The 12500-nt window shown below is 42.0% G+C and overlaps 1 protein-coding gene across 1 annotated transcript in view; it reads right to left on the bottom strand.

Moving 5' to 3' along the window:
- Window positions 1-11801: 11801 nt before the first annotated feature.
- LOC134463127 (keratin, type II cytoskeletal 8-like) overlaps window positions 11802-12500 on the bottom strand; it is a 7474-nt gene continuing 6775 nt past the window's right edge. Inside the window, exon 9 of the mRNA XM_063216367.1 lies at window positions 11802-12374. Coding sequence (XP_063072437.1) covers window positions 12172-12374 — 203 coding nt within the window. The 3' untranslated portion in view covers window positions 11802-12171. The remainder of the gene's footprint in view (window positions 12375-12500) is intronic.

The following is a 12500-nucleotide window of genomic DNA, read 5'->3' as shown; positions in this document are numbered from 1 at the left end:
TGCCCTAGAATGCAATGCATTCCCTGACTGGCGCTCGCCCTTACAGTATGAGCGTACTGTACAGCTAAGCACATCTACAAGTGCTGTGCACATATTAGGTGTGCCTTTGTGCAGTGGTTTCAAGCAGTGCACGGTGCACCTTTCATGCATATTTTTTTTGCAGAATTAAGGTTTGCACCTGAGGGGTAATGGGTTGGTAGGTACTGGTAGAAATCATGGGCAAGAGGTTAGGGAGTCAGGCAGAGTTGTAAGCAGCCCAAGGCTTTCAGGTTCAATTCCTGATGGGTGGTGGGTGAGGGTGGGGGTGGGGCAGTGGTGTAGTCTACGTAGAATGCAGGTATATGCAAAATTTCAGGGATTTCAGTATACCCACCTAAAATTGATTGATTCATTATTTAGAATAGCACAAATACAGTACACACCTCAAAAAATGCTCAAATATACAGTATACCCACCACAAAAAAGACAGACTATAGACTACACCACTGGGTGGGGGCAGTGAATAACCCCCCGATTATCCTCCATGACAGAGGCCTAGGTGTGGTACCGACCCCATGCCCTGCTGCCTTGGGGCACCTCTTGGGCATGAGTGAGGCATAGAGGCAATATTGCAGTGAACTTTTGCTGTGGGACTTGACTAAACAAAAAAGAAGACTATCCGCACACTTCAGGTCTTTTTTGTGCAAAGAAACTTGACTTGCAAGGTTTCTGTGCAAGTCCAGTAAAGCTTTGCACAAAAAAAGACTTGAAGTGTGCGGATTGTCTTCTTTTTTGTTCAGATAATTCTACTAAATCCTGCACCTTCAAAACAGATGAGCGGTGACCATTCATTGCTGCAGTGGAACTTGACAAAAAAAAGTCAAGCCATTTCTTGTGCTCAGAGCTCCATGAGTACAAGACAACAATAATACATGCAATGCAATAGGATATACATACAGTATGATATTATAATGCACCTGTATGCAATGCCTCAATGCACTCTGTACAGTATGCAGCCACACTTCCATTTACACATCCGCATCCGGCCCGCGGGAGGGTTCCATCCGGCCCGGATGTAAAAAAAAAAAAAAAAAATTTTTTTTTTTTTTTTTTTTTTTTTTTTTTAATGAAATAACCGAAATGCGCAATTACGGCCCTCGGGGCAAAATCGAGACCTGCATGACATTAACCCAATGGTCCCTCTGTTACACTGTATATATGTAGTAAAGTGCACATCACACTTCTATTATAAATAGTGAATTTGTACTGTAACAGGCATTTCATAAAGCTCATATATTATAGACCTCATATATAGAGATAAAATGTTAATACTTCTTATTCGTATTGTATTGGTATTGGTTGTAATTAAATAATAAATATAATAGGATTTGTATTGGTTCCTATTAAGCTCAAACTGGAAACGGGATGTTAGAATGCGTGAAAATGCAGGAAATTACATATAAGAAATACAAAATTTTCCCCAGACCCCCTGCCAAAATGAACTGTCCCATATTTAATTAATTGACGGTTGCCAATGAATGAATGAAGTCAAGGAAATTTTGCATAGGATTATCAGTATTGCATTGCTTTCTACATATTCAACACACTTAAAACGTGATAGTACTGAACACTAATCCTCTGCTTTACGTTTTTTTTTTTTTTTTTGCGATGATGTTACTAATGCGGCCCGCTTGAGGTCCACATGGGTTGTATGCGGCCCCCGGACCAAAATGAGTTCGACACCCCTGGCTTAAGGTATATCCCCGAAACGCAACGCTTCCAGTCCCCCATCATTCCTACCACTCCCGTCCACCTTTTCATAAACGTATATGATAAATACAAAATATTAAAGAAATATATTTAATATCTATACATAGATCAATGACGTGCATAGGCTTAAAACCAAATGACTATTGTGAAAATGAAGCAAAAATGGGGCAAATGGTAACACTGTTTTAATGGTTCACTATTACAGTGAATATACCACATTAGGTACAGTGTAATAACCATTGTAACAATATTTAATACCATGTAATACCAGTGTAACACCATGTACCAATTTTGTACTACATCATGTATTTTTGTGTAAGTGGTATTACATGGTATTGCATATTGTTACACTGGTATTACACTAGTATTACATGGTATTAAATATTGTACACTGGTTATTACACTGTACCTGGTATTGCATATTGTTACACTGGTATTACACTAGTATTACATGGTATTAAATATTGTTACACTGTCCCTAATATGGTAGATTCACTGAAATGGTGAACTGTTAAAATAAGGTAGTACCGGGCAAATCAATCCACCCAGTCAGAAGTTATGGGCCAAATAAAAATTCCGCCATTTTGAAACTGTTGACCTCCAAACTCAAATCAGTTCATGAACCTACCCTAGAGCATTAACACATCAAATCTGGGACAAATCCATCCGACTGGTCAGAAGTTATGAGCCAAACAAAAATTCGGCCATCTTGAATTCAGCCATCTTGAAAGTGTTGGCCTCCAAACTCAAATAAGTTCATGAACCTACCCTAGAGCATTAACACACCAAATCTGGGAGAAATCCATCCACCCAGTCAGAAGTTATGGGCCAAACAAAAATTCGGCCATCTTGAATTCAGCCATCTTGAAAGTGTTGACCTCTTATTTCGAATCAGTTCATGAACCTGCCTTAGAGCATTCACCCAAAAAATCTGGGACAAATCCAAACATCCGTTCAAAAGTTATCGCGTTAACACGAAAGACCTTACGCGGCGGCGGCGACGGCGCACGCAAAACCATTACATCCCCGACGCTCCGCGTTTCGGGGATATAATAATTATGCATGTCTACAATGAATCAGTTACTAACACATTTTTCAACCTCGTGAATATGGAATGAGACAAGTAGTGCGTGCGTGCGTGCGTGCGTGCGTGCGTGCGTGCGTGCGTGCGTGCGTGCGTGCGTGCATGCATGTGACAGAGAGACGGACAGAGATAGGCAGGAGACATACAGACAGTGACAGATACAATAATACAATCCTTCACTGTCTGACCTTTTCCTGAGCTTTTCTCTTCTACCGACATAGCTCATATTCAACCCCATACAGTCATGCATCTGTCTTCTCTGCAGCAGCACGCTTTCTAGTAAAACGATCATCATAGCTTGGGGTAACAGAAATACATTAAGCCATTTGGCCCGCCGCACTCAGAGTTTAATCCTTTATTACAACCACTGTACGAGCCGCTGCAGCTTTTGGCTGACCTTTTCAAGAGTTTTACAACGGTGTGTACCTGTGCATCATCTGTCTAATTGCTGGCATGGCTCGGCTGTGAAAGTAGTAGTAGTAGTAGTCAGGGAAGCCGACAGGGGGGACAAAGGGGTCACTTGTCCCAGGCCCAGGGTGAGAGGGGGCCCAGAATTGGAACCTCATAACATTGTATGTATTGGGTTTTGGGCCCTTTCAGATGTCTTTGTCCCGGGCCCAGCCAAAGCTGTCAGCGGACCTGGTAGTAGTAGCAAGAGCCTGAAGGGTGAAGTGTGTGTGTGGATGTGTGTTTCTTGCCAGACTACTTGCAGTTTTCATTGTGCTGTGCTGTTCCTTCTTTACTTTACTGTAGTAGTCTATTTATACCTCCATCCGCGGGTTATAAAAACTGGTTTGTGCATTGGCAGAGAGAGACGGACTGCGTTTGCATGTATGCGCATGTGATTGTGTGTGTGTGTGTGTGTGTGTGTGTGTGTGTGTGTGTGTGTGTGTGTGTGTGTGTGTGTGTGTGTGTGTGTGTGTGTGTGTGTGTGTGTGTGTGTGTGTGTGTGTGAGGTTGTTGTTTATGTCTGCCAAGATTCACACCCAAATAATCTAATCTGTCAATTTATGGCAGATGATTTATTTTGCATGGATATTGCTTTTTTTAATTTTACATCTCTGTCTATGAATGGTGCTGGAGGCATAGTACTCTTTGGTCTTTGGTATGTGCATCCGTCTGTCTCCGTGTGTGTCTGTCACAGGTTACTTTGTTTGTGTGATAACTTTTGAATGGATGAGCAGATTTTGACTGAATCTTGTGTGCTGATGCTCAGTGCATTGGTGTGGAATTCTACCATGTTTTTTAAATAGATATTTTTTTGGTCTTTTTGATTTTATTTATGATAGTATAGTGAAGAAGATGGTGACAGGAAGCAAGTGGGGAGAGAGACGAGGGAGGAGCAGCAAAGGACCCGGGCTGGGAATCGAAAGCGGGTCGGCCACGTAGTGGACGAGTGCCCTACCGTTAGGCCATGGCAGGGCCGAATTTTACTATGTTTTCATTTGCACAGATGCTCTCTTTGGATCTTTGGCAGATGTTACCACCTCAAATCATTGCCAGGTTAACAGGTCTTGTAGATCAGCAAAAGATCTAGAAAAAAATCCACATTGAAATTCCAGTATCATTGATTCAGATTTTTTCTTAGTTTATTTGAGGAAGAGAGATTTTGAGATTTAAAACTCATTTATTGGACATCACCACCAGTTCATAACATACGAAATGTTCCCTACAATATAATTGATTGCAATGACCTTTTCCAGGCTTCCTCTTATTTATATGGCAAATTCTATGGTGCCAGGCTGGTTGTCCAGACATGTGTGAGACCATGCGTCCACCCATTGCCGTTCCACCCATTTCATTCCTTCCACTGTCATGGATGTTTTGTGTCTTTTTGGTATCACATGAAACATTTTGGATGGATCAGGATGGGTCAGAATCTAATGTAGGCTAGAGTACAGCTGATTACTTTTTGGATCTCATCCGGACATTAACCTGGTTTTAGTGAACCATTCCCTTGTACTGATTTCATTTATACAGAGGGTGTGCAACTACCGAGCTGAGAAACTTTTAGTGGAGGGGTGTTCTATTTAAATTTGCATCCTGTTTTATTCAATCATATTTGTTCATGTCATTAAACATGATTACTGATGGGAGGGGTGAACTATGACATGTACTCAAATCACCCCCACCCCCGCCACTCCCATTCACTGATCAGCCGATTTTCTGCAAGACAAAACCCCACCCAGCACTCCAATCCCAGACCATGAATGAAATTAGTACGAGGAGATGGTAAAAGCAGCATCCCATAGGCTCTAGGAATGTTTGAATGACTCTTCACCTTTGCTATAGCTACTCTGAATGTTTTTGTTGTAGGCCTATACACAACTGAAGCACTAAACAAAATTTGAATGGCTTCTGTGTAGGTCTGTGCGTTTGGAGTGTCAATCTTAAATACTACGTGTTGTATTCTTTTCACTTAAGCTATTTCACAATTATCCTTTACACAGTTTTCATCTTTTATGTGTTTGTTTGTTCTGTGCTTTTGTTTTATAGTTGAGCACATTGAAGTGCCTTTGTGTATGGAATGCCTTGTACAAATGAACTTGGCTTGCCCTGCCTTGTCTATTATTCCATGTGGGCACCATCAGAGATAAGGAATTCTGGGTATCAGAATATAGGCTGATACTCTTTCAACAGAACGCACGACTGGCCATTCAGAGCTTCAAGTCAGTGCAGATACAGTAGATTTATAGATAGTACAATAGATATTTTACTTGCTCCAAAGAGGAATAAGGACAAGGCTCTGCTGCCATTGACGATGCATGTCAAAAGTGTGCAATGCAATGCATTGGCATGCCTTTGGAAAACGCCCTCTATCATAGTGATGAATAGCATCATATAAATTTGGGACTATATGGTGACAGAGTTATCGTGAGTGATCTGGCATGCCAAGAGCATGCTGCCATGTGCCCCCAGGCATGTCCCAGGCCAAACAAAAAGGCAGAACCAGACACCTAGAGAAAGTGTCAATTGATCTGGAAAGATTTCACAAAAGTTAAGATTCAAAACATCACTCAACAAAACGCGACAGAATTGACAGAATGAATTGACAGAATGAATTGAGAACATGCTGTGTTTGTTGTGAGGCATTCCACGAGTGCCTTTGAAGAAAGGGAACTGCATGGCACAGAGAATGTGTTTACAGGTTTATCCATCTAGTTATACGATACATTTAGTACATCAGTATATCTCTGTAAAGAGATGGCCGGGCAGTTATGCATACCGTAACTTGGTGGTATGTACTGTACCTATAACTAACAAAGGTGTTGATATGTAAATCTAATGAACAAATATTTATGACTGATTTTTATGAATGACATAGCACAGGGCCTTTAGCAATGCATTACAACTTGGTCATTGCCATTCTCAAACAGCAAATTTATGATGCAATGTCTTCATGGGTTAAAGGTAGATTATATAATTTAGTTATTAACTTTCAAAATGTTTTTTTCAAAAAGGTTTTGCGGCACTGGCTATAAATTCTTAACAGTGGACACAGAGAGGCTCCACCTATTTGAAAAGTGTATAAAGTGTATACTTAGAAATTGATGGTGGTGGTAAATGGCATGCATGGCATGAACATATGAATAGCTGCATAAAACTTGCTTGAGACAATGTAGTGTAGTGTTTTTCAGGTAAGTTCTAGAGTTTCGTAAGAAAGGATACATTTGCCTAGATAATGGTTAGCGAATAATTAGCGGGGGGTTTTGTTTTGAAACTAGATCTGTTTGTGAGTTTGACCGGTCTTTCAACATTCACTGGTCTTAAAACTGTCGACCCGCAGCAGCCAATACAGGAGCAGTAGGCAGCAAGGGCGAAACTGGAAACAAACACTATCAGCACATTTCCCACAGAGACCAGAGTGGCCAGAGCTCTTCTCATAGTCTAGGGGTGCATTCCAATATGCGACCTTGCCTCCTCCACTTGTGCTTGTGGCCTTCGCCCCGCCTCCTGACCACTCCTCCATGGAGAAAACAAATAAGTTTCCACGCTGTCAGCCTAGCCAAAACAATTTTTGAGGGACTATTCTTCATTCACCATCCAGTTTGCAAATGAGAAAATGACTTTATAATTGAGCTTTTGCGAGATATTGAAATATAAAGCTGTTGTCTGTGATGTCATCATGACATATTACTTCCTGGTACGAGGCCACAAGCACAAGTGGAGGACGCAAGGTCGCATATTGGAACACACCCAACGACCCACCTGGCAACGTGTCCTACTGGAGACATTGAGAATGGACTAGGTCCGAAACGTCTGTTGCTCCAGTTTTAACCTCTGACCTCTGTTGTAAATTTTCGGCTACAATATACATTTTTCACACAAGTCTTGTGTGCGCCTCCTTTATTCATTACCACAGAAATGTGGCCAGAGCTCTTCTCATAGTCAACGACACACCTGCCGACACAGATTAGGATCAATTATCATATCAAATATCATACATCATATCCTATAATTATTTGGACAGCAAATTTTGTGGACTACAAATTAGAATGCCTCTCTTGCACAAGTCAGTGTAACCAACTGATCATGCGCTGCTGAAGCCCTCTCGCCCAAATGAATTGTCAATACTTGAGTGCTTTAAACATAAAAAACTTCTAAGTTGAGACAAAGGGAACTCAACAGGCAACTGTGCAGCATTGTAGTGAGTCATTGTTCGGAGACCTGCCAAAGCCAAAGCACAGTCATGCGCGTCTCGCTACTCTTTCGGACGAGCTTATTGTGTTTGTCCTCAGAGGGTGTGGCGAGGCAGCGGCTGATGGAAAAACTCTGCCTGGGATTTCATGAAGAACAACAGGTCTGGTGTGCCAGCCAACTGCCCCTGGGGTTGGCAAGCCAAGGGCGTCTCTGTCTCTCTCTCTCTCTCTCTCTCTCTCTCTCTCTCTCTCTCTCTCTCTCTCTCTCTCTCTCTATCTCTCTCTCTGTCTTTCTCTCGGCAACACTGCATGCATGCATGTGTATTTGTGTGTGGTGTGTGGGACTAAGGCTAAGTATATAAAGAGCCCATCCACTGACAGATGGGCCTTTGAGGACAGTATTGGTGGTAATAAATTAAAGGGGGTTCGTAAAATGTCCTCTGCCACATAGTCCATGGTGACCGGTAATGTGTGGCATGTAGAGCAACACGGTCTCTTCGAGTATGATTGTTTTAGACACACATCTCTTGCTGTGAATGGTAAGAGAAGATACTTAACTGCACAGGTGCTTTCTGTAGGACCACTATATAGGACCTGTCTCTACATGGAGGGAAACGCAAATGCTCAACCTTTATGAAGTCAAGTCGGCTTTATTGTCAGTTTCATCATATGCACAGATCATGCAAGGAAATCGTAAATGATCGATCTATCCCATGCAAATGCAGACATACACGGGACTGACATTAACAGGACAGATAAGGCTTTCTGTCTCTGAACACAATGTTTTCTGACTAGTAGTAAATGGCGAGGCCTGCAGGACTAAGAGATGTCAGACTGCACTGCAGCACAGTGCCTGTTGTCTCTGGCATCTGACCAGTCATTTGGTTTGACAGCGCCCCCCAGTGGAAATGATAATAAACAAACGTGGTCCTTTTGGCACTAAAGTAGTTGAGTAGATTAATGAACTGGGGCACTCTTCTAGTAGAAGAGGCTTTGATTTCATCCGTGAATCTAAACAGAGCCCCAGGTTACATTATATAAAAATACATATATACACATGTTAAATAAAACATTATGTCAACATTGTGAGTGCAGGTGACTCACTAGCCATGAACCTCAAAGTTACTTTCGGACGCGACACAAAACAGAAATAAAAGTCTGGAGTCCAAAACTTAAGTTTGATGTCTTTCTTTATAGTAACTTAAAATCATACAAAACAAAAGATGAATCCTAACTCCTATCTAAGTAATAACTGAAATGTGACGGTCAAAAGACTGTGATGCTCCTATGGTTCGTGGCTTCTACACTGACGTTCTTCATGCGTCCTGACGGTTTTATATTAATATCAGCAGCCAATCAAAATGCACCACAGTATCTAGTGTCTAGGTAAAACTTTTAAAATTACAAAATGAATTCGTACAACACTAAATATATATACAATACTTCCAAAGTATCCAAAATTCTGTAATTCTGGTAAATATAAATTCTAAATACAAAATCTATGTACATAAATAAACATTTTACTTAAAACATAGAAAATGGCTCTAACAAACATAAAAGCAGACTTCTTGTTAATGTTTTCTGGAATATTCTGTGCCCATGACCTACTGAGCTAAGGCCCAGAGGGCACAGGGCCCATGGGGCCGAGACCAGTAGAACCCTCCCCCCCTTTTCCCGAGGTGGCCTGACGTACCAGCATCACGTATGCATGTCAGGGACAATGCCTCATGAGGGACAGCCCTTGGTTTCAGGGAGGTCTGTGGACCTTTATTCCCAACGCTTCTGTAACTACTGACATTTGGGGGGTTTAATTAAGATTCTGCACCAGTTTTATAATTGTATGTTTGATCCATTTTATTTGTGTTTGTGCATCTAAACAACCATACATATTTACATTAAAGGCCTTAAAGTTACTTTTGAATGGTACAAAAACAATGAAAATGCACATTTCATTTTGGAACAAAAATATTTGTTTAGCCTACTGATTGATGAATGACTGTCTTACTGGCTGTCTTGCATGATATGGTGTGCTTCAATGATTGCTGAATCAGTCAGCAGTAGTCTTTGTTTGTTCGGTGATGGTATCAGTTCAGGGTGGGGATGGCGTTGCACATGCTGGCGGGATGACTGAACTTTCAGAGAAGTGAGAGTAGTGAAGATGGTATGTGATGGGCAGGTGTGGTTGGAATTCACGGCATGTAACTGTGAATGAGAGTGCACAGAGGATACACACTAGCCTGATAAACAAGCCTAAATGTGAGACTGGATGTGAAATTTAGTCTGGCTCCGATGAATAGTACATCCGAAGATTGTTGATGAGAACAACCCGTTGTCTTTCAAACCGTGCCTGTGCCTATAGGCCGGTGCTCTGACCAATCAGCGCTATCTTTCTTGTTGATGTGCTTTCCCAACGTTGTGAGCTTCGTCGTCACTCCCTCAAAACCCTGCCCGCTTTGATTCAAAACAAATCTCTGCATTGTGATTGGCTTGCCAGATTCTTGGCAAGCCTGGCAGACCACTCCAACGATGCGAGGCTAGACCACTCACAGCCAAAAAAAGTTGGCGTCCAGCGGGTGGCGCTGGTTTACTACGCTAGATACACCCAACACAACATTGCACTTAGCTGACGCTTTCATTTATTCAAAGCGACTTACAACTATTTTTTTCAGGGTATTGGTTACAGTCCCTGGAGCAATGTGGGGTTAGGTGTCTTGCTCAAGGGCACTTCAGCCATGGATGGAGGTGTAGGGAGAGGTCAGCGGGGATTCGAACCTGCAACCCCTAGATTGAAAGACCAACTCTAACCACTAGGCCAGTGGTTCCCAACCTTTTTCTTAAGGGACCCATGTTTTTACTATTGTAAGCTTTGGTGACCCAACCACGCGAGCGCCCGCATGAGACGGAGTCACAAGATGCCCTCTGTTTCCTGCAAAAACTAATTTTAGTTATTTTATTCCTTAATTCGTCTTTGGTCAAATATAGAATAAATGTTTAATGTAGCACTTACAATTTGCTGCTTCTATGCATTTATTAGTTAAATGCTTTGTCATTTATTCAACATGGGCTATATATATATTTCAAATGAAAACCCTTAAAATCAAGAGGGCTCCGCGACCCCCTGTGGATCTTTGGCGACCCATAAGTTGGGTCCCGACCCATAGGTTGGGAACCACTGCACTAGGCCACGGCTGCCCAACACATGGCAGTTTCAAGGTATTTGGGGGACCTAGGCAAAGAGAGACTTGGGGCCTCTTTCTCCTCTTCAGACTCTCCTCTTATTGGAGAGGGGCCCCCACAAGAGGGTTGTCGATAGCAGTATCATTGAATTTAGTCATTGGATTTAGAGAGCCATACTTTGCCATACTCACAAAGCTGTCATTGCTGTCCTTTTAATAAAGTACATAACCAACCAGCTGTAAGCTGCAGTTCCTAGGCAACGCTTAGTGTGCTTGCCTGGGTGTGGCAGGCCTGACACAACACAAGGTGGTGAGAGTCCATTGTTGTCATACAGCTATGACAACAACGAGCTAAACTTTTAGGATTATCACACATCATTCATAACATGCTATTGCTGTTATATCCTGTCAATGAAGCATACCATGTGTGACATACAGTACATGGCATGGCCTCGGTTCACAACATGTCCCAGATTTAGGCTGTTGGCTGTGGAGACCCAGTTGATGTAGACCTAGCTGAGCTCAGCTGAGCATATGACCAGAGAATGTCGAAGACTAATCTATATCTTTGATATTATACTGTATGTACATTTGTTTCCCTTCTGGGGGGAGCATCTTAATCCCGCCCTGACTCCAGGTGACATCATGCATGTGTTGAAAATAGAAACAGCTTGAGAACATAGTTCCGCTTGATCTCTTTGCAAGCCTCTATTATGTGCGCTTCTATATTATATGTTGTGTATGGAAGTGCAGAGAGGGCAGGGAGTCCCAGAATAGAGACATATTGTCATATAACTTTTACCCTACAGATCAAAATGTGACTCTGACGAAAGTGTTATTGACAGAACTAAAGATTTGGCAGCATGTAAGTGTAAAGGTGAGGTGGGAATGGGGGGGTGGGGGGTATTATCTGTGTTTAGGCCAGACCTTCAGAACTGCCCTTCATAACTTTTTAATTCAGCCATCATAATTCAGAATTCATAATTAGCCAAGACCTAAAAAGTTAACAAATCCTGATCAAAGTTTTTCTCACATCTGTTGATACGGACAATTCTCAACGACCAAAGTGAAATTAATACTTATAATCTACTGCATTCTCTGGAAGGTTGATGTCCCCCCAAAAAAACAGAAAACAGTGAGAATTCATGGAATGGAATTGGTGGATTTATTTATCGACAAAATGGCGGCACCTGCTGGCCAGGTGAGGGTCTAACAGAATTGATTATCACACACACAAAAAAACACAATTTCCTTTGGTCTCCAAAAAAGTTGTCAACAGGGCAACTTGCAAGTATAAACAATAACCAGTTTTACCAGCTGTGTATTCTACAATATTACGTAACCGTCCAAATGGTTTGTGCTCGTGGTAACCAATAGTTCAGAGGACATGAGCAGCAAGGTGTGAACAGTTCGACTATTTCATGTATGCTGTTATAAAACAATATATAATGTGTTAATGATGTTACTAAAATGTTGTTATAAAAATCAATAAAAAGGATGTTTTTTGTTTTCACGTCCTTCATTACTGGGCGGCACCGTTCTGAATAACGGCCTCCTCAACCCGGATGTCCTTTGTCATGGTGTGGGTCTCCTTGATGTCCTTGGTCATGGGGCCCCTGATGTCTTTGGTCAGCATGCCGGCACTGATGACATGGCTGGGGGGACGCAGGTCCATCGTGACCCCTGACGTCTCCAAGGGGAAGGAGGAGTGGTAGTGTCCAACGGCTGCAATCAAACAAATAGAGCATGGCTGATGTGTTCCTTTACTCATGACAATATGTTTATAAAGGTTATTCAGAGAATGGTTGGATCAAACAAACAGAAATGTTGGTTGTGGATTTTCTCATAGCA

The sequence above is a fragment of the Engraulis encrasicolus genome, chromosome 14, assembly GCF_034702125.1.
Source record: "Engraulis encrasicolus isolate BLACKSEA-1 chromosome 14, IST_EnEncr_1.0, whole genome shotgun sequence".
NCBI classification, from domain to species: domain Eukaryota; kingdom Metazoa; phylum Chordata; class Actinopteri; order Clupeiformes; family Engraulidae; genus Engraulis; species Engraulis encrasicolus.
This window is presented reverse-complemented; position numbering and strand designations above follow the sequence as displayed.